This window comes from Mesoplodon bidens (assembly GCF_964165515.1).
Source record: "Mesoplodon bidens genome assembly, chromosome: 10".
Classification (NCBI taxonomy): Eukaryota; Metazoa; Chordata; class Mammalia; order Artiodactyla; family Ziphiidae; genus Mesoplodon; species Mesoplodon bidens.
Window position 1 is genome coordinate 32,254,204 of NC_138172.1, and position 20,947 is coordinate 32,275,150.

The 20,947-nt window shown below is 38.6% G+C and overlaps 1 protein-coding gene across 2 annotated transcripts in view; it reads left to right on the plus strand.

The window, feature by feature from the left end:
• The window catches only part of DNAH12 (dynein axonemal heavy chain 12), a 213,395-nt gene that overhangs the window by 189,751 nt on the left and 2,697 nt on the right, over window positions 1–20,947 (plus strand). For both annotated transcript variants that reach the window (XM_081247432.1, XM_081247431.1), the window contains 10 exons: window positions 2,085–2,235; window positions 2,446–2,699; window positions 2,903–3,043; window positions 4,581–4,718; window positions 6,007–6,240; window positions 6,520–6,708; window positions 8,724–8,827; window positions 10,350–10,554; window positions 19,816–19,953; window positions 20,410–20,501. In XM_081247432.1, the coding sequence (XP_081103558.1) occupies window positions 2,085–2,235; window positions 2,446–2,699; window positions 2,903–3,043; window positions 4,581–4,718; window positions 6,007–6,240; window positions 6,520–6,708; window positions 8,724–8,827; window positions 10,350–10,554; window positions 19,816–19,953; window positions 20,410–20,501 (1,646 nt within the window). The remainder of the gene's footprint in view (window positions 1–2,084; window positions 2,236–2,445; window positions 2,700–2,902; window positions 3,044–4,580; window positions 4,719–6,006; window positions 6,241–6,519; window positions 6,709–8,723; window positions 8,828–10,349; window positions 10,555–19,815; window positions 19,954–20,409; window positions 20,502–20,947) is intronic.

Here is a 20,947-nt window from a genome sequence, read left to right on the forward strand (position 1 = left end):
ACAAAATTGCTATGTCAGTGGATTTGCCCTCTGTACTTTTTTTTTTTTTTTTTTTGCGGTACGCGGGCCTCTCACTGCTGTGGCCTCTCCCCTTGCGGAGCACGGGCTCCAGACGCGCAGGCTCAGCGGCCATGGCTCACGGGCCTAGCCGCTTCGCGGCATGTGGGATCCTCCTGGACCGGGGCACGAACCCGCGTCCCCTGCATCGGCAGGCGGACTCTCAACCACTGTGCCACCAGGGAAGCCCCTGCCCTCTGTAATTTTATGGATACTTTCAAATTGTCCTCCATGAAAGTTATACCAGATTGCTCTTCCTCAGGAGTATAAGAAAATATCTGTTTACCTGTACTTTTGCCCACACAGTATGTTGCCAAGCTTTAACATTATTTATTTATTTATTTATTTACTTATTTATTTTTGGCTGTGTTGTGTCTTCGTTGCTGCGTGCAGACTTTCTCTAGTTGCGGCGGGCGGGGGCTACTCTTAGTTGTGGTGCGCGGGCTTCTTATTGTGGTGGCTTCTCTTGTTGTGGAGCAGAGGCTCTAGGCATGTGGGCTTCAGTAGTCGTGGCACATGGGCTCAGTAGTTGTGGCTTATGGGCTCTAGAGCACAGGCTCAGTAGTTGTGGTGCGTGGGCTTAGTTGCTCTGCGGCATGTGGGATCTTTCCAGACCGGGGCTCAAACCCGTGTCCCCTCCATTGGTAGGCGGATTCTTAACCACTGCGCCACCAGGGAAGCCCTGTTGCCAAACTTTTGGATCTTTGCCAATCTGTGCAGAGGGGTTGTGGATTCTGGGGCTGATGGAGGTGGCAGTAACGCACATGAGTTTCATTAGATGTTACTTTGACAGGTTTGTTTGTTGGGGAGGAAGAAATCCCTCATAGCAGGTGTCTGTCCAGAGGCTGGGAGTGAGGGGAGGTCCACAACCCCAAAGGAGAGGTGAAGGCGAGGGAATTCCTAATGGAGAGGGGACTTGTGTGGTATCTGGGCGACATTATTTATCAGCATGGCGGCTGGGAGTCTCTGTGTCAGAGCTCTGAAGGGCAGCAGTGGCTTGGGGTCTTTATATCCTGGGGCTTATCTTTTTATGGCTAGCAGATGTTGGGTGAAAAGTAGGCAGACTCTAAATGGTTAAAAATCTGCTTATTTTGGGCTATGTTTAAAACAGTTGGATATGTAACATTTTGAGTTTGGTGCCAGTGGACTTTTGAGCTAACAGGTTTTAGCCTACTGTGAAAAATAAACAATCCAGGGGTAAATACACACAGGCTATCTTTGTCCCATTTATATAACAAGCTGATGGTGAAAAATGGTATCTAAGTATAATTATAATTTGTATTTTTCTTATTTATAAGTGTTAGGGTATAGACAAAGCTGCTGTAACAAAGGGACCTAAAATACAGTAGCTGAAATAAAATAGGAGTTATTTTCTCTATCTCTCCTAACAGCCCAGAGTATTGCTTGAGGGCTGGCAGGGCACCTCTGTTCTTGAGATCATCCAGAGATTCAAGTTCCTTCTCTCATGCTAGAGAAGACTCCTAAAGTGTGGTCCTTGTCAGTGAGATTGAATCTGGGTCATGAACACCACATCTGTTGAACAGGAAAAGAGAGTATTGAAGGCAAACAGTTTCCTTATAAAAAATAGGATCTGGAAGCTCCATATATAATGTCTATTTGTATTTCTCTGGCCAAGACTTAGTCACATGGCCACATCTAGCTGCGTGAAAGGTTGGGAAAACTTGGGGTTCTGTTACCAAAAGGAGACACAGAATGGGGACAGTTTGCAGTCTCTGCTATATGAAATGAGGTTGAGCATCTTTTCATATGTTTAAGATCCATTTCTATTTCATTTTCTGTAAACTGTTTATCTTCTTTGCCCATTTTCTTTTGGATTGTTAGTCTTGTCCCATCAATTTATAGATAACTTTTATGTATTAGGAAAATTAGTGCTTTGCCTATGATATGCTGCATGCTTTTTTTATCCATTAGACTCATAGTTTACTCTGTCGGTTTTCAGTAATAATCAAAGTTGTTATGTGAAATAAAAGTTATTCTAAAGATCGTATTTTCTCTCTCTTCAACAGATAACTCCAGCCATAACTAACTATGTAACTGACAAACTAGGGAAGAAGTTTGTAGAGCCTCCACCATTTGATTTGGCAAAGAGTTATTTGGATTCAAATTGCACCATTCCCTTAATTTTTGTGTTATCTCCAGGAGCAGATCCCATGGCCAGTAAGTGCATAATGTCAACTTAATAAATTATAAATAAATCATCTTGTTCAATATCTATTTCTTAGATGAGTGTAAATTAGTAAATTCGGTATTTATAAGGAAAGGCAACTAGAATTTTTAACAATTAAATACTTATACACTGAAACATAAGGCATATTTTATAATTTTAGAGTAAGCAGTGAAACCATTTATTTTTTTGTGCCCTCTTAGGCCTACTGAAATTTGCAAATGATAAAGCTATGTCTGGAAATAAATTTCAAGCTATTTCACTGGGACAGGGACAAGGACCAATTGCAACAGAAATGATTAACGCAGCAATAAAGGAAGGAACTTGGGTTTGCCTACAGAACTGTCACCTCGCTGTCTCCTGGATGCCCATGTTGGAAAAAATATGTGAAGATTTTTCTCCCGAAAGCTGTAACTCATCCTTTAGGCTTTGGCTCACAAGTTACCCATCTCCAAAAGTATGTTTATTTCCTATGGAGTTTAGTACATTTATTTGGTTATGTGTTATTGATACATTGTATATCTTAAATGCTTAACCTTAAGAGGTTTTAAAAATATTTCTGGAGTCCTCCCTTCTACCTATTTTTAATCCACTAGTGTATGTATTTTTAGGACTTGAGTTGGTTATCTAGAGTAATGCTCTTTGTTTATTTTGTCTTAGTTTCCAGTAACAATTCTACAGAATGGAGTAAAAATGACTAATGAGCCTCCTACGGGTCTTCGGCTAAATCTCCTCCAATCATATGTCACTCATCCAGTTTCTGATCCTCAGTTTTTCAGTGGATGCGAGGGAAAGGAACTGGTAATATTCAGCCTCTGGAACTTTTAAAATGTGTTTTTATAGTGAAAAAATATGAAAACATAAATATTTTATGTAATATTAAACTTCAGGCATTTCCTAAGAAGATAGAAATTGTACCTATCTTACTTTATTCCCAATTGTTTGTGTTCTGCTTCCCATGTAGTAGATACTCAAATAAATATTTGTTGAATGAATGAATATTTCTTAGTTTGTACAAAAGTCCAACAGTGCATTTGATTAAGACAATTAAGACCCAAGAGTAGCAATCTATTTTAACATTATTTATTTATTCTTTCAACAAATATGTTTGTTAGGTATGATATAATGCAGTGAGAGTAAAATAGACACTGCCATCACCAAAAAAATCTGCCTTCATGGAAATTCTAGTAATAATGTTTTGACATATTAATAACACTCTTAATGTATCCGTATATAAAAAAGTTTTGCACATGGTATTGAGGACGTTAGGAGTTCCAATAAATAGCACTCCCTTTCTCTGCCCAAATTCTTACCAGTTAAGAAACAGGAAAAAGTACAAACATATGGGAACCAAATTATAACCTTAATTACTGATGTAGACTAGGTTGGAAGATGTAGTTTACATCTGTGAACAAGTGGGCTTAGTATTACTGAACCCAGAATTAAGTACATTTATCTACCCAGAGGAACAGAGGAAAACTTCCTTCCCTGCAGGAAGCTCACTTCTAAGAGAGAAAAGGGAAAAGCTGAGCAAAGCATATTTGCTTGACTTTCCCCAAATTTACCCATCAGATAGGTACTTCTCCCTCCACCAGTGAGTATAAGGATGGAGAAAATCCAGGAGTGTTACATTAATTGAAGTTTCCCTGCATGGAAGGAAACATCAGTACTAAGGGAGATTTTGCACACACCCTTTAAGAGTGGAGTCTCTGTTTTCTATAGCCTACCAGCTCTCCTGAACATAAGCCCTGCTGGCTTTCAAAGCCTGACCTTCTGGGGGCTTGTCTTCTCAGTGCAGGGCCCCTACACTGGGGAGCCCAATGTGGGGCTCAGACCCTTCACTCCTTGGGGAGGACTCTATAATTGTGATATTCCTCTCATTTGTGGGTCAGCAAAACTGGGTCCTGACTACAGTATGTCTCTGATCCTCCTACCCATCTTGTGGTTCTCTCTTTATGTCTTTAGTTGTGGAAAATCTTTTCTTCTACCTTCAGTTTGTTCTCGTAGATAGTTGCTCTGTAAGTAGTTGTAATTTTGGTGTATCAAGGAAGGAGGTGAGTTCAAGGTCTTCCTATTCTGCCATCTTGGCATGTCTCTCTAGCACTATCGCATTTTAATAAAGTATAATGTTATTGTAGTTTGTCTATCTTGGAGGTTTTGGATAAGTCATAAGATTAATACTTTTTATAGTAAGCATTATTTCGGATAGTCTTTCTAAATAAAAGTTTGTAGAGATATATGATCATAGAATCTTATAATGAAAGATCATCAGTTCCCCTCATTTTAGTAATGGAAATCTGATCAGAATTTTTTCTTGTTTCATATTTTTATCTTAAAGGCATGGGAGAAGTTGCTCTTTGGAGTTTGTTTTTTTCATGCCCTTGTGCAAGAGAGAAAGAAATTTGGTCCTCTTGGTTGGAATATTCCATATGGATTTAATGAATCAGATTTACGCATCAGTATTCGACAACTACAGGTAAAATTAGAAAGGAACTAACATTGATGGAGGATCACTGTGTACCAGGCCCTAGGCAATTCCCTTTGCTTAGAATGACTTATTCAGTTCTCCCAACACCACTAATAGTTGGCTAGATGGTATTAATAATTATAATTTTGGCTTATAAAGCATAATCTCCATCTGCATTTTTCTGCTTCAAGTAACGGGAAACCTGATTCAAACTGGCTTAAACCATAATGAAACTTTTTATCTCACATAAAAAAGAGTTGCAGAGGAAGGACAGACTCTGGAGTTGGTTGGTTCAACAAAAGTGTTGCCATCAAGGACCCTAGTTCTTTCTTTTTGCAGTGCCCTCCTCAGTGTTGGCTTTATATAGGTCCTCACTATACTCTACTCTTAGCCTCCACTCAGTCAGGTCTACACTTTAGCTCTATCAGTCAACAAAAACAGTAGAAAAGGAATTTATTGAAAGAATATTGGGTAGATCACAGAATCACCAAGATGGCTGGAGAGCCAAGGCATCCACAGTCATATCCAGAATCATATCATGTCTGGTAACAGCATTCCTTCTACTCTTATTAAATAGTAGACACCACAGCTCATAACTGCCACACAGACACTAGTCTACTGCACACTCTCTGATGTCATCAAAAAAATTCTTTGCTGTTCCTGCTTCTTTGCACCCTAAACCCCAGTTCAGTCTAGGATGGCTACATCTGAGTTTCCAAGCCCAGGTCACAAGCCTAGGCTTTAGCCACAATGGAGGCTGAGAAAGTGAGTGGTTGGCTTTTTCAGTTTCTGTAGACTTACAATGAAACATGAAATGCATGAGATGGTCAGCAGCCCCCCACCAAAGAAAAGAGATCAAATGTCCGCTATAAATTCCTACTCACTCAGACTTTGAACTAGGCACATTACTTACATGAATTTTAATTCTCACAGCAACCCTGCAAGGTAGGTATTATCCCTATTTTGGAGAAAACCAAAGCTAAGAAGTAAATTTACCCATTGAGGTAAGATTTGAACTCAGGTCTGTCCGACTCCAGTACTTTCCCATTATTTCTGTCATGTTTTACCAAATATATTAATCCAACTAGACAACCACAGAATATTGTATTTTTCTGCTTCTGTGCTGTGATAAGGGCCTTTATGACATGGGGCTTCAAAACAACCATGATGATAATTCTTCCAACTCCACTTCCGTGTGTATAGATTGATTGATTGATAGATATTTAAGGCCATCTTAAAATGGAAATGAAGTGAAATACTTCAAGGTTTTTCTCATTTCATTTTTCCTTTGTTTCAGTTATTTATAAATGAATATGATACAACTCCATTTGAAGCTATCTCTTACCTGACTGGAGAGTGTAACTATGGAGGAAGAGTGACAGATGATTGGGACAGACGTCTCCTCTTAACCATGTTGGCTGACTTTTATAACACACACATAATTGAAAACTCCCATTATAAGTTTTCTCCCAGTGGAAACTATTTTGCACCTCCCAAAGGCACTTATAATGAGTACATTGAATTCATTAAGGTAACTGATATCACTGAAAATAGGGTTAGATTCAAGTGTGATTTTTCTAAAAAGCAAATAGTGAAGTAGTCCCCCATAATGTATAGGATTAGACAAGTACTATGGTTCAATCAGCTTTCAGTATATTTTGTTTCTAGTAGTTACTGAAAACTGGAAAAGTTTGATTCCTCTGTTGTGATGTTTAGTTGATTTTTAACCCTTTTTGGTCTGCACATGTCTACCTTATGAATTAACATATCCAGTGAAAATGTGATGCTTGTTGAATCTGTTTTCTGGTAGAAACTTCCGTTTACTCAACACCCTGAGATATTTGGATTACATGAAAATGTTGATATCTCCAAAGATCTTCAACAAACAAAAATCCTCTTTGAGTCCTTGCTCCTCACCCAAGGAGGCTCCAAACAGACAGGATCCTCAGGAAGTGCCGACCAGATTCTACTAGAAATTACCAAAGATATTCTCAACAAGGTAATGTTTAGCTTAAGGTATGTTACTTGTAATATAACATAAATCAAAATGGCACTGAAATGTCAATCTGAAAACTCCATTTAGCAGCATTATGACCTTGAGTGAGATACTTTGCCTTTCTGAACATTAGTTTTCAAATCTGTAAAGTAGTGATAATAGTACCAACTGTATAAGGTTCTTGTGAACATTAAGGAGATCATTAAATTAAAGTGCTTTTGCATAATGCCTGGCAAATAGTAAGTTCTTAGTAACTACAGTTGTGGATACAGAATATATGATTTATTATCATTTCTAAATAAAGATGGTGGGCCTACTTTTTTTTTTTTTTTTTTTTTTGGCAGTACGCAGGCCTCTCACTGTTGTGGCCTCTCCCGTTGCGGAGCACAGGCTCCGGACGTGCAGGCTCAGCATCCATGGCTCACGGGCCCAGCTGCTCTGCGGCATGCGGGATGCTCCCGGACCAGGGCACGAACCCGTGTCCCCTGCATCAGCAGGCGGACTCTCAACCACTGCGCCACCAGGGAAGCCCCAAGGCCTACTTTTTTTAAATGGAGGAAATAGTCTGAACTTGCTGGTTCAAGGAGGGAATGGTTTTTAATCTATACCTTCAGAAGTGAGGAGGCACAGGGAAATAAGGTCAGCACTAAATTAACAGCTACAGCCTTTTTTCCCCCCATACTATAGCCCAATGTACTTAGCCCTCTTGGTAAAGTGGAATGATAATCTCTTTTCTCACTTTTTTCTGTGTCTTAAATTCAATAAAGAACTACTAAGAGGACTTTATGGTGCTAAGCACAGATCTTCACAACTCCCCTCCAGGATAAATACTATAATTATCCCCATATTTCAGTGTCAGGCACTCTGACAGAGCAGAACCTGACCCCTACCCCGTCTGCCTTGAAAATCCACGGATGGCACCTACTCTACTTTCACAGTTGGTACCCTTGCCTTACACCAGTCCTTAAGTAGAGCCTACTCACCTTAAGCCTGGCTGTGGCCACTGGAGAGGAGAAGGGAGCAACACTGCCTTCTACCCCTGGGTAAAATCAAACTAGCTTCCTCCAACCTCCACCCCTGGACTGCTGCTTCTGCCATTTGCCTCTTCTCACCCTCAGCCCCTTCTTCTTGTGTGGTTTATCTCTTCAGGGCAAGGTTCTTGCCCTCCCAAAATGGTGGCTCTTACAAGATCCCTATCAGGAAGTTACCTGGAAGTGGCATATAGGACTTAATTGGGGTAGAATGTTTGTGCTGAGCCAAATGTGCCTTGAGTGACACCACCTAATATGACTTAGAATTCTTTTGTACCACCCAAGGACCATTGCCTGGAGACAGTCTGGGCAGCTCAACTTTCTTAGTTTGGGAGTTCCCCCATAGGGAAATTCCTTTGCCCCTTTAAGAGTATGAATTCCATTGTCTTGGGGCTTGATCACGAACCCCAAAGTCCCCTTTATCACTTCTCCTCAAGTGTCTCTGAGATGCCTCTTTGAAATCAGACACTCAATGGCCTTCTCTTTCCCTATGCCCTGGAACCTTGCTACATTTACACATTAATTATTCGATAGTGGTGTAAGCAAATCCATTTTGAGCCAGTTGATAATTTATTGGAAATAAATTAAAAAGAGTTATGAAATGGTAAATCAGTTTTATTAATGGAAAATAAAAGTCAATTTACAAAAGAAAATTACACAACTTTTCAGAAATGTATATCTTCTTCATAGCATTCTATCCTGTAGTAAAGAGCATGGGCCTTAGTGTTAGAGATCTATGGATTTAAACAGACCGCTTTTGGACTCTGTACCCTTGGGCATTTACTTAACCTCTCTGTACTTAAATGATAATGATGGCCACCTAATAGTGAATGGTAAGGATTATATGAGATAATGTTTGGAAAGCAGTTAGCATAATACTTGGCACATAGTAATTGCCTAATGTTAGCTATAATTGATATTATAGCTGAATGAAACTAATTATTTATTCTGAGAGTAATATGTGATCTTCAAAATCTATTCTCTTAGCTACCAAATGACTTTGACATTGAATCAGCACTACTCAAGTATCCCGTGAGATATGAAGAGAGCATGAATACTGTTTTAGTACAAGAAATGGAAAGATTTAACAAGTAAGGAGCTCTATACCCAGTTATTCAGAAGGCTACCAACCAAAGTTGATAAAAAGATACACTGGTATTGAATTAAAATTTTAAGAAAAAATTATCAAAACTTGCCATTTCATTAGAGTTTTTCTCCTTTTTTAAAGTCGCATAAATCTTCTGCCCCAGAAGGGAAGGTATCGTTTATAATGTAAAAATGGTGATGAAATAGAGATCTGCTTTTACTGGTTAAAAATGTTCATTAATCATAATTTCTCATCCACCTATTGCTCTTCTCCTCAGGAACTGAAGATAGAATGAGCCTTATCTTGGTCTATGTGTAAATACATCTCTTGTCATTTTTCTGCCACTGACACATATACACCCGCCCCATTTTCTTCCTGAGTCTATCTGGATTGACTAGGTACCCTAAAATAGCAAACAAATTATTTGCTTTGAATTTTTAAAAATAAATTTATTTATTTATTTATTTTTGGCTGTGTTGGGTCTTTGTTGCTGCACATGGGCTTTCCTCTAGTTGCTGCGAGTGGGGGCTACTCTTTGTTGTGGAGCGGGCTCTCATGGTGGTGGCCTCTCTTGTTGAGGAGAACGGGCTGTAGGCATACGGGCTTCAGTAGTTGTGGCACATGGGCTCAGTAGTTGTGGCTCGCGGGCCCTAGAGCGCAGGCTCACTAGTTGCGGTGCATGGGCTTAGTTGCTCCGCGGCATGTGAGATCTTCCCAGACCAGGGCTTGAACCTGTGACCCTTGCACTGGCAGGTGGATTCTTAACCACTGTACCACCAGGGAAGCCCCTGCTTTGAATTTTCAAATTGAATTTTCTACAGTTAAATACTGGCTTAAGGAATGGAGAATTGTTTGGTTATGAATTTTCTAGTGTTTCCAAGTTTGTTTCAGTTTCCAGACTTTTTGAAATTTTAAAATAAAGCATATTATAACACTATGATGCCTTAATTAATTTAGTAATTCTTATACAAAGACCATATGTATTTACATATCATAACATACTATCTCTCGGTTGCTTAGGCTTCTAGGCTAAAACCCTCACTTCAGGTATATTTATGGTGTTCTTAGCAGCTTGGGCCTAAGTGGGAAACAAACTACTTGCAAGGGTATAAATGAATATACACTGTATGTGTTAATTCAGTGTTTCCAAAGTTTCAGCCATTGTATCATACCTTTATAACTTTCTTCATATTTGCATGTCACCTATAACATTATTTACCTGATATTTTTCCTTAAATCATTCTCTGTTTAAATATGCCTGGTCTTACGCAGTAATACCTTGAAAGCAGCAATTTTGATATGCAAGTTATATTACTTTCTATATTTAAAAATACATATGTAATAAATAAAATGAAAAATGTTCATCCAATATAAATTACTTTATATTATTAAGTGGGAGGTGACCACACTTTGGGAATACACTCCCATAAAGCTGTGAATGGTATCCTGCTATTTCTTCTTCTGGAAAGACTGTATGTTGGTATTTACTATCATATATGCTGATGACACAATTTCTTTCCTTGCAGTTTAATTAAAACTATACGCAACACTCTACAGGACCTTGAAAAAGCTATTAAGGGCGTGGTTGTCATGGATTCTGCTTTGGAGGCACTCTCTGGCAGTCTGCTTGTTGGAAAGGTTCCAGAAATATGGGCCCAACGATCATACCCAAGTCTTAAACCCCTAGGAAGTTACATCACAGACTTTCTAGCCCGGCTGAACTTTTTACAGGTTAAAAATTATATATACTATATATAATGTATATATTATTTCATTTTTTTGGAGATACTAGAAGAGATACTAGAAATTGGCTGTGGTCACTTGAATGTCTCTGAGTTAGATGAAATGGATTAGTAGTTTCATGGTAATCTAACCAAAATTTTAGAATATTGAAAATTACACACATTTCAAAGTACTAAGTAGAAAATTAAAATTTTATTTTACCCAAACCCAAGTAATATGTGACATTTATATTTTTGAAGATTCACAACTTGGTCTTGTGATTTTCCTACTGATGGTAAATCACAAAAAGAGCCTGAGGCTTGGATTTATCAATAATTGGCCATTATCTAGAAATCAGTGCTTCTTATCTCTTATCTTATAAAACCAGGGAAAAGATGGGTGCTTTGAAATCTCCGAACCCTTCACCCTGCAATCTCACACATAAAGGATGTGTAAGGCAGCACACTCTTTTTCCTCCCCAACTCCTCCGCTTGCCCCCATCCTATGGTTGATGCTTATGTGAGGATGGTGGGGAGAGCCCCCAAAATACATTTTGGAAATTCACATAGGTATATGACCTCTCAGTGTTCAGTTGCCCTTTTATTATACAAACGCTTTATTTGTTTCACTATAGAAGCTAATAATAAAATAACCCTACTTGTGAAGATGTGGAGAGATAGGCTTTCTCATAGATTGCTTTTTAATTTTTGCCAATCTGATAGGTCAACCATATCTTTGTTTCAATTTGAATTTCTTTGATTATTAGTGAGTCTGTGCTTCTTTTGCTTTGTGTGTTTGCTGTTTGTGTTCTCTCCTGTGAATTGCCTACTCATCTCCTAGGCCGATTTTTCATGGGACTATTTTTGTTTGTTTTTATTTTTTTATAAAATTTTTAAAGGTTACTTTCCATTTACAGTTATTACAAAATAATGGTTTTATTCCTTACATTGTACAATACATCCTTGAGCCTATCTTACACCCAGTAGTTTGTGCTTCCCACTCCTCCACCCCTATTCTGCACTCCCACACTAGTAACCACTAGTTTTTTCTCTATATCTGTGAGTCTGCTTCTTTTTGCTGTATATACTAGTTTGTTGTATTTTTTAGATTCCACATATAAGTGACATCATAAAGTATTTGTCTTTCTCTGTCTGACTTATTTCACTTAGCATAATGCCCTCCAAGTCCACCCATGTTTCTTCAAATGGCAAAATTTCATTCTTTTTAATGGCCAAGTAGTATTCCATTGTATATATATACCACATCTACTTTATCCATTCATCTGTTGATGGACTCTTAGGCTACTTCCATATATTACAATTGTAAATAATGCTACTATGAACATTGGGTGCATGTATCTTTTCAAATTAGTGTTGTTTTTTTCCTGATATATATCTGAGACTGGAATTGTTGGGTAATATGTTAGTTCTTTTTTTAGTTACTTGAGAAGCCTCCATATTCCACAGTGCCTGCAACAAGTTACATTCCCACCAACAGTGTACAAGTGTTCTTTTTTGTCCACATCCTTGCCAGCATTTGTTATTTGTATTCATTTTGATGATAGCCATTCTGACAGGTGCAGGGCAATATCTCATGTGTGTGTGTGTGTGTGTGTGTGTGTTTTAACATCTTTATTTGAGTATAATTGCTTTACAATCGTGTGTTAGTTTCTGCTTTATAACAAAGTGAATCAGCTATACATATACATATATCTCCATATCTCCTCCCTCTTGTGTCTCCCTCCCACCCTCCCTATCCCACCCCTCTAGATGGTCATAAAGTACCGAGCTGATCTCCCTGTGCTCTATGGCTGCTTCCCACTAGCTATCTATTTTACATTTGGTAGTGTATATATCTCATTGTGGTTTTGATTTGCATTTCCATGATGATTAGCAATGTTGAGCATCTTTTCATGTGCCTGTTGGCCATCTGCATTTCCTCTTTGGAAAAATGTCTGTTCAGTTCTTCTGCCCATTTTTTAATTGGGTTGTTTGTTTTGTTTTGTTTTGTTTTTTGATATTGAGTTGTATGAGCTATTTATATATGTTGGATATTAATCCCTTATCGGTCATATCATTTGCAAATATTTTCTCTCATTCAGTAGGTTGTCTTTTCATTTTGTTGATGGTTTCCTTTGCTGTGCAAAAGCTCTTAAGTTTAATTAGGTCCTATTTGTTTATTTTTGCTTTTATTCCCTTTACTTTAGGAGACAGATTCAGAAAAAATATTGCTGTGATTTATGTGAAAAAGTGTTCTGCCTTGGGCCTCCCTGGTGGCGCAGTGGTTGAGAGTCCGCCTGCCGATGCAGGGGATACGGGTTCGTGCCCCGGTCTGGGAGGATCCCATATGCCGCGGAGCGGCTGGGCCCGTGAGCCATGGCCACTGGGCCTGCGCGTCCGGAGCCTGTGCTCCGCAACGGGAGAGGCCACAACAGTGAGAGGCCCGCATACCGCAAAAAGAAAAAAAAAAAAAAAAAAAAAAAAAAAAAAAAAAAAAAAAAAAAGTGTTCTGCCTATGTTTTCCTCTAGGAGTTTTATACTGTCTGGTCTTACATTTAGGTTTTTAATGTATTTTGAGTTTATTTTTTATATGATGTTAGAGAATGTTCTAATTTCATTCTTTTACATGTAGCTGTCCAATTTTCCCATCACCACTTATTGAAGAGCCTGTCTTTTCTCCATTGTATATTCTTGCCTCTTTTGGCATAGATTAATTGACCATAAGTGTATGGGTTTATTTCTGGGGTCTCTATCCTGTTCCATTGATCTATGTGTTTGTTTTTGTGCCTGTACCATACTGTTTTGATTACTGTACCTTTGTAGCATAGTCTGAAGTCAGGGCTCTTGATTCCTCCAGCTCTGTTCTTCTTTCTCAAGATTGTTTTGGCTCTTCAGGGTCTTTTGTGTTCCATATAAATTTTAAAATTATTTGTTCTTGTTCTGTGAAAAATGCCATTGGTATTTTGATAGGGATTGCATTGAATCTGTAGATTACTTTGGGTAGTATGGTAATTTTAACAATATTAATTCTTCCAATCCAAGAACATGGTCTATCTTTCCATCTGTTTGTGTCATCTTCAATTTCTTTCATTAGTGTCCTAAAGTTTTCAAAGTACAGATCCTTTGCCTTGATAGGTACGTTTATTGCTAGCTTTCTTGTCCTTTTTGATGTGATGGTAAATGGGATTGTTTCCTTAATTTCTCTTTTTGATACTTTGTTGTTAATGTATAGAAATGCAACAGATTTCTGTGTATTAATTTTGCAACAGATTTCTGTGTATTAATTTTGTATCCTGCAGCTTTACTGAGTTCATTGATGAGCTCTAGTAGTTTTTTGGTGGTGTCTTTAGGATTTTCTATGTATAGTATCATGTCATCTGCAAACAGTGATAGTTTTACTTCCTCCTTTACAATTTGGATTCCTTTTATTTCTTTTTCTTCTTTGATTGCTGTGGCTAGGACTTCCAAAACTATACTGAATAAAAGTGGTGAGAGTGGGCATCCTTGTCTTGTTCCTGATCTTAGAGGAAATGCTGTCAGTTTTTCACTGTTGAGTATGAGGTTTGCTGTGGGTTTGTCATATATGGCCTTTATTATGTTGAGGTATGTTCCCTCTATGCCCGCTTTCTGGAGAGTTTTTATCATAAATGGATCCTGAATTTTATCAAAAGCTTTATCTCTGTCTATTGAGATATCATATGGTTTTTATTCTTCAATTTGTTAATATGGTGTATCACATTGATTGATTTGCAGATATTGAAAAATCCTTGCAACCCTGGGATAAATCCCACTTGATCATTGTGTATGATCCTTTTAATGGACTTGGTTTGATAGTATTTTGTTGAGGATTTTTGCAAATATGTTCATCAGTGATATTTGCCTCTAATTTTACTCTTTTTTGTGTGTGTGGTGTCTTTGTCTGGTTTTGGTATCGGGGTAATGCTGGCCTCATAGAATGAGTTCGGAAGTGTTCCTTCTGCAATTTCTTGGAATAGTTTCAGAAGGACAGGTGTTAACCCTTCTCTAAATGTTTGGTAGAATTTCCCTGTGCAGTCATCTGGTTCTGGACTTTTTGTTTGCTGGAAGTTTTTAAATTACTGATTCAATTTCATTACTGGTAACTGGTCTGTTCATATTTTCTTTTTCTTCCTGGCTCAGTCTTGGGAGATTGTACCTTTCTAAGAATTTGTCCATTTCTTCTAAGTTGTCCATTTTATTGGCATATAATTGCTCGTAGTAGTCTCTTATGAGCCTTTGTATTTCTGTGGAATCAATTGTACCTTCTCCCTTTTCATTTCTGATTTTATTGATTTGAGCCCACTCCCTTTTTTCTTTGATGAGTCTGGCTAAAGGTTTATCAATTTTGTTTATCTTTTCAAAAAACCAGCTTTTAATTTCATTGATTTTTTCTATTTTATTTTTTTTTTAGTCTCTATTTCATTTATTTCTGCTCTGACCTTTGTGATTTCTTTTCTTCTATTAACTCTGGGTTTTGTTTGTTCTTTTTTCTCTAATTCCTTTAGGTGTAAGGTTAGGTTGTTTATTTGAGATTTTTCTTGTTTCCTGATGTAAGCTTGTATCTCTATAAACTTCCCTCTTAGAACTCCTTTTGTTGCATCCCATAAGTTTTGGATTGTTGTGTTTTCATTTTCATTTGTTTCTAGGTGTTTTTATTTCCTCTTTGAATTGCCTCTTCATCTCCTAGGCCCATATTTCTTTGAAAATTTTTTTAAAAATTAATTTATAGGAGCTTTTTATGTAGATTATACCCTTAACAAAAGAATCAGAATATAAGGGGTTTTTTTACATTTTTAAAAAATTTTTATTTATTTTTTGACTATGTTGGGTCTTCATTGCTGTGTGCGGGCTTTCTCTAGTTGGGCAAACAGGGGCTACTCTTCATTGCAGTGTGCAGGCTTCTTGTTGCAGTGGCTTCTCTTGTTGCAGAGCACAGCCTCTAGGCATGCAGGCTTCAGTAGTTGCAGCACAGGGGCTCAGTATTTGTGGCTCACAGGCTCTAGAGAGCGGGCTCAGTAGTTGTGGTGCACAGGCTTAGTTGCTTCATGGCATGTGGGATCTTCCTGGACTAGGGATTGAACCCATGTCCCCTGCATTGGCAGGTGGATTCTTCCCTATTATAGGGAAGTCCCTATAATAGGGGGTTTAAGTGTTTAGGCTCTAGAAGAGTTGCTACTTACTAGCCTCAGTTTCCTCATCCATAAAGTGGGCACTTTTATCTCATATGGTAACAGTTATAGGCATTCAGTAAATGTGAACTATTCTTTCATAAAATCCAGAAATTGTTTAATTTTTCCAAATGCTTTTTTAGCACTTATTGCTGATGATGTGATTTTTTTTCTTTTTTAGCTTATTATTGCATTGAATTATAGCACTAGATTTCCAAGTGTGAAACCATCCTTGTGTTCCTAGAAAATCCTTCTTGATCAGTGGTTCTTTATTCTTTTAATGTTTTAATCTATTCCCTTTGGATATTTTTAGAGCTTTTGATATACATTACGTAATCACCCTACATAAAAATTAGGCAATTGTAGGCCTATCAATAGTGAATGTGAGTGCCTGTTTTTCAGTAATTAGTGTTCTCCTTTTTAATCTTTGCTAATTTAATAGGCGAGAGTATGTGCACCTGGGTAATTTCTAGCCAACATGTCTATGACATGTGTTTGACTTCTTCCTGTATGTACCAGCCTCTTTCTGTCCCTTATCAAAAGCATCTGACATATAGTTAATTCTATCCTCCCCTTGACATAATCTTGCTTTTTTTCATTTCCTAAACTTTTCTGAAATTTTAATCGGAACTGCTTACATTTCTCGTATACTGCTTTGTTCCTGAAGGGCCTTGAAGTGTCTTTAGCTTGGTCCCCTAGAGGGGTCCTGGCATGGTGCCAGCTGGAATAATATCCAGGACAAATTTCCTTTGTTGTTATTCTTAATATAAAGTTCATATCAAACTCTCTACTTTCCGAATTTGGCTTTCCCCTTGGAATAACTCTGTTTGAATGAGAAAGGAAAATCTCACTCATTACTGGGCATGTTTATCATCCTTCACCACAAATCTTCCCCTGAATGGATCTTCCCCATTGTTTTCTTACCCTTACAGAAGCTGTACAGTTTTCCCATCATCTTTCTCTCTCCTGGACTCTTGACTTTACCTCCTAATGATTCTTAGAGTTAACAAATTAAACAAATTGAGTCATCTGGAGTTTTTTCTTCTTTTCTCACTTCTCTCTCACTGTTCACCCTACTTACCTTCCCTTCCTCCTGCCTGTGCCTTTTTTTTTTTTTAAGCTTTTTGCACACTGGCTGGAATCTCAGATTAAATCTGGGATCCGACACTTAGTATCTATGTGACTTTGAGCAAGATACTCATCTTTCTACACCCCAGTTTCCTCATCAGTAAAATGGGAGGAATAATTCCTAACTCACTGAATTATTTTGTGGACTAAATGAGGTGATGCATGTAAATTACTTAGCACCTACACGGTATGCACTAAGTGCTCAGTAAATGGTAGCTGATTCAGAGATTGTATGTAAGTAGCTGACCCAGACACTCATGACATTCTTGGCTAAATGAAGCCCTGGAGTGAGCAAGGGAATGTTCTATACACTTGCCTCTGGGTTCTTATAGCTTTCTTGTGCATGGTACTAGTTCTGCCTGGTTTGTACCCTTGTCAAGCTCCATCTCTTTCTCTTCTTCTTCTTGATCTGACAGCTTGTACTGTTGCAAGCTGTTGTCTCCAGCAGTGGTTTGTTCTCTTCTTCCCAGGGAGCAAAGCTGGCTTCTTCCCATAGTGTGCTGCTCACTCAGAGACAAAGTTCGTTTTGTTAATTCATCTGTTCATTCAAATGTGAATTGAGGGCTTCCCTGGTGGCGCAGTGGTTGAGAGTCCGCCTGCCGATGCAGGGGACACAGGTTCGTGCCCCGGTCCGGGAAGATCCCACATGCCGCGGAGCAGCTAGGCCCGTGAGCCATGGCCGCTGAGCCTGCGTGTCCGGAGCCTGTGCTCCGCAACGGGAGAGGCGACAACAGTGAGAGGCCCGCGTACCACAAAAAAAAAAAAAAAAAAAAAATGTGAATTGAGACTCACTTTGTCTAAAGCGCTTTGTTGCTGGATAAAGTTGCCAGGTTACCTTCAAGTTGCCAATAGCCTACAGGAAGATAATCTATGTATCTAAGAAAAAGCTAAGAGCAACATATAAGATGCTCTGGGAATTCAAAGAAGGGAGAGAGTTCTTTTAACTTAGGAAAGCAGAGTTTGTTTATTGGATGAGGTAGCATTTGAGCTGGTCTAAATGATGAATGGTTTTGGACACTGCATATAAAGGAAGAGGACTTAAGAGACAGCTGTAGGATGAAAGGCACTATATCATTTAGGATTGATTCTGTTGTAAAAATTTTGACATAAGCAAAAATTAAGTTTGTTCCCTCATGTAATTGAAAAAGCCAGGGAGTAAAGTGACTCCAGGCAGCATTTGGCCTAGGGTGCAAATGTGGTTGCCTGATCCTGGCTTCTTGCACTTCTCTCGGCTCCAGTCTCTGTGGGTTAACTCCATTCTCAGTTAGGTTCTGTCTGATGGTAGCAGGATAGCAACAGCAACTTTGGCCTTACATCCACAAAACTTCAAAGGGTTTAGAGTGAATCTTTTCCCCAGAAGTCCCAGCAAAAGTCTCTACATCTCTGGCTTTGATTGGGTCACATGTCCATTCCTGAATCAGTCACTATGACTGCAGGTATGATCAGCTAGGCATGAATGACATACCCACTTCCAGAAGGTGCATTTCCACCACCAGAAGTGTTTCGATTGAAAGTGTAGGAGGGTTCATCCTCCAGAGGGATATAAGAGTAGTGCCATTTTAAGATAAGCAGAAAAAACAACAGATGTCCACCCAGTGCAGAGAAGAGACCACCAAAAGTACATTCTGATTAGAATGTAAGATGTTTAAAGGGGAACTAAAAGGGATGGATCTATAAATACAGTTTGGGGCCAGGTTGTGAAGTATCTTGAATAGGAGACTAAGATGTTTTAGACTTTAATTTGGTAGGGTAGTAGTAGATCACTGAAGAATTAAAGATGCTAAAACTTGATCCAAACCATGCATGGAGAACTGTACTCTGGCAGCATCGTTATAGATGTACTGAGCAGACAGAGGGAAGAAACAAGAAGGGGTACACATGATACAGAAAGAAGGCCAGGATATCTAAGCTGGAACAGGGATAGTGGGTGTGGAGGCAGGGAGTTTAAGAGGATTAAGGAACTGGAACCAACACATAAAGGCTATAGTTAGACAATGCATAAGATGTCTAAAAATGTTTGCTTTTTTAAAAATAAATTTATTTATTGTGTTTATTTATTTTTGGCTGAGCCGGGTTTTCGTTGCTGCGTGCAGGCTTTCTCTAGTTGTGGCGAGCAGGGGCTACTCTTCATTGTGCGTGAGCTCCTCATTGCAGTGGCTTCTCTTGTTGAGGAACACAGGCTCTAGGTGTGCAGGCTTCAGTAGTTGTGACTTGCAGGCTTTAGAGCACAGGCTCAGTAGTTGTGGCACATGAGCTTAGTTCCTCTGCAGCATGTGGGATCTTCCCGGACCAGGCCTCGAACCCATGTCCCCTGCATTGGCAGGCAGATTCTTTTTTTTTTTTTTTTTTTTTTTTTTTTTTTTTTCTTTTTGCGGTACGCGGGCCTCTCACTCCTGTGGCCTCTCCCGTTGCGGAGCACAGGCTCCGGATGCGCAGGCCCAGCGGCCATGGCTCACGGGCCCAGCCGCTCCGCGGCATATGGGATCCTCCCAGACCGGGGCACGAACCCGTATCCCCTGCATCGGCAGGCGGACTCTCAACCACTGCGCCACCAGGGAGGCCCTGGCAGGCAGATTCTTAACCACTGCGCCACCAGGGAAGCCCCAAGATGGTTGCTTTTGAGTGGTTTTTTTTTTTCTCTCTTCAGTTGAGTGATGTTAAGTAATGTAATAAACCCTCAAATAATTTACATTTGCCTTTTTGCAGAAGACTTGAATCTTTCAAATTTTGTTTTATTCAGGTTAATGTTAAGGTTAGTTTGAATTTTCCAAGAAGAGTAACTAGAAGGGATAAAAGGTAGAAGGGCCAAGATAGGTTGTGTGTTTGGTGTCAGGAAAGAGAGTCCTGTGATGGAAAGTGTGGGCAACATACACAAAAACCAGAATCAGGAATCGTATGTCAGGTGATTCTTGAGTAAGCTGAAAAATGAACATAATGCATTTTTTTTTCCTTTATAGGACTGGTATAATTCAGGAAAACCTTGTGTGTTTTGGCTCTCAGGTTTCTTTTTCACCCAAGCCTTTTTAACTGGAGCGATGCAGAATTATGCCAGAAAATATACCATCCCTATTGATTTACTAGGATATGAATTTGAGGTACAGTAAACTCCTTAAACTCCAGAGTATATCATTACATCGAAGGCATGTATTTAAGCAAGGAGGATATGGGGAATTCATATTTTTATAGCCCATTACAAACAATTCTACTTCTTTCCATTCTTTGTGTTCATGAAAAAAGTATATAATATTTGTCTTGCTATCTTTATGAGAGAATTTTTATATATCTCAATATTCAATTCAAATAATCTAATGCTGTTTTTCTATCTTAGTAAAAAATTAATATGAGGTACAGTAAAACCATATAAAATATGTCAAAAGGAATTGTATTATATATTTTTAGGTTTACATTTTACTGAAAAAGTCTTACAGTTTAAGAAGCTATTATATGGAGGAGTTTCCCTGAATATGTTCTGAAGATTTAGCCACTGCTTTCTTTATGAGACAAAGTTGTCTAGGGAGGAAATCATTGCTAGTGTGTGCTTCTGCCTTCAGGTTTTTTCTTCTGATACATCTGAGGGAACACCAGAAGATGGCGTTTATATCCATGGATTATATCTGGATGGAGCACGCTGGGACAGAACAAGGTCAGTAGTTTCAACTGCAAAGACCTATTCAGTTGTAGCTGAATCACACGTGAGATAAGCTGTCTGCTACCTTTCCCCCCTGCCATCCCCCTCAACCAAAAGACTTCTTCTAGAGAATACGACAAGTAATAAATAATATCAGAATTCTTGCCATAAATCATTACTCAGGCTCGGACAGTTAATGAGTGAGTAATTTCAGGTTCTGAACAATTTTGAGTTAATATTTCAATGGTCTTACTAGTAGAAAAGTTAGTTGAAATTATTTTCCTTCTTCTGTTTTATAACAGTTACGTTCTGTTTGGTAATGTGTAGGAGCACCTCAGTTTCAAACAGTTTATAGTGTAGTAAAGTTCCCATTTCTACTGGTGAATGGAAAACTTTTTCTTGCATTCTGATGACATAATAAGTACATATTTTAAATAAATACTGAATTTCCAGCTTAAGAA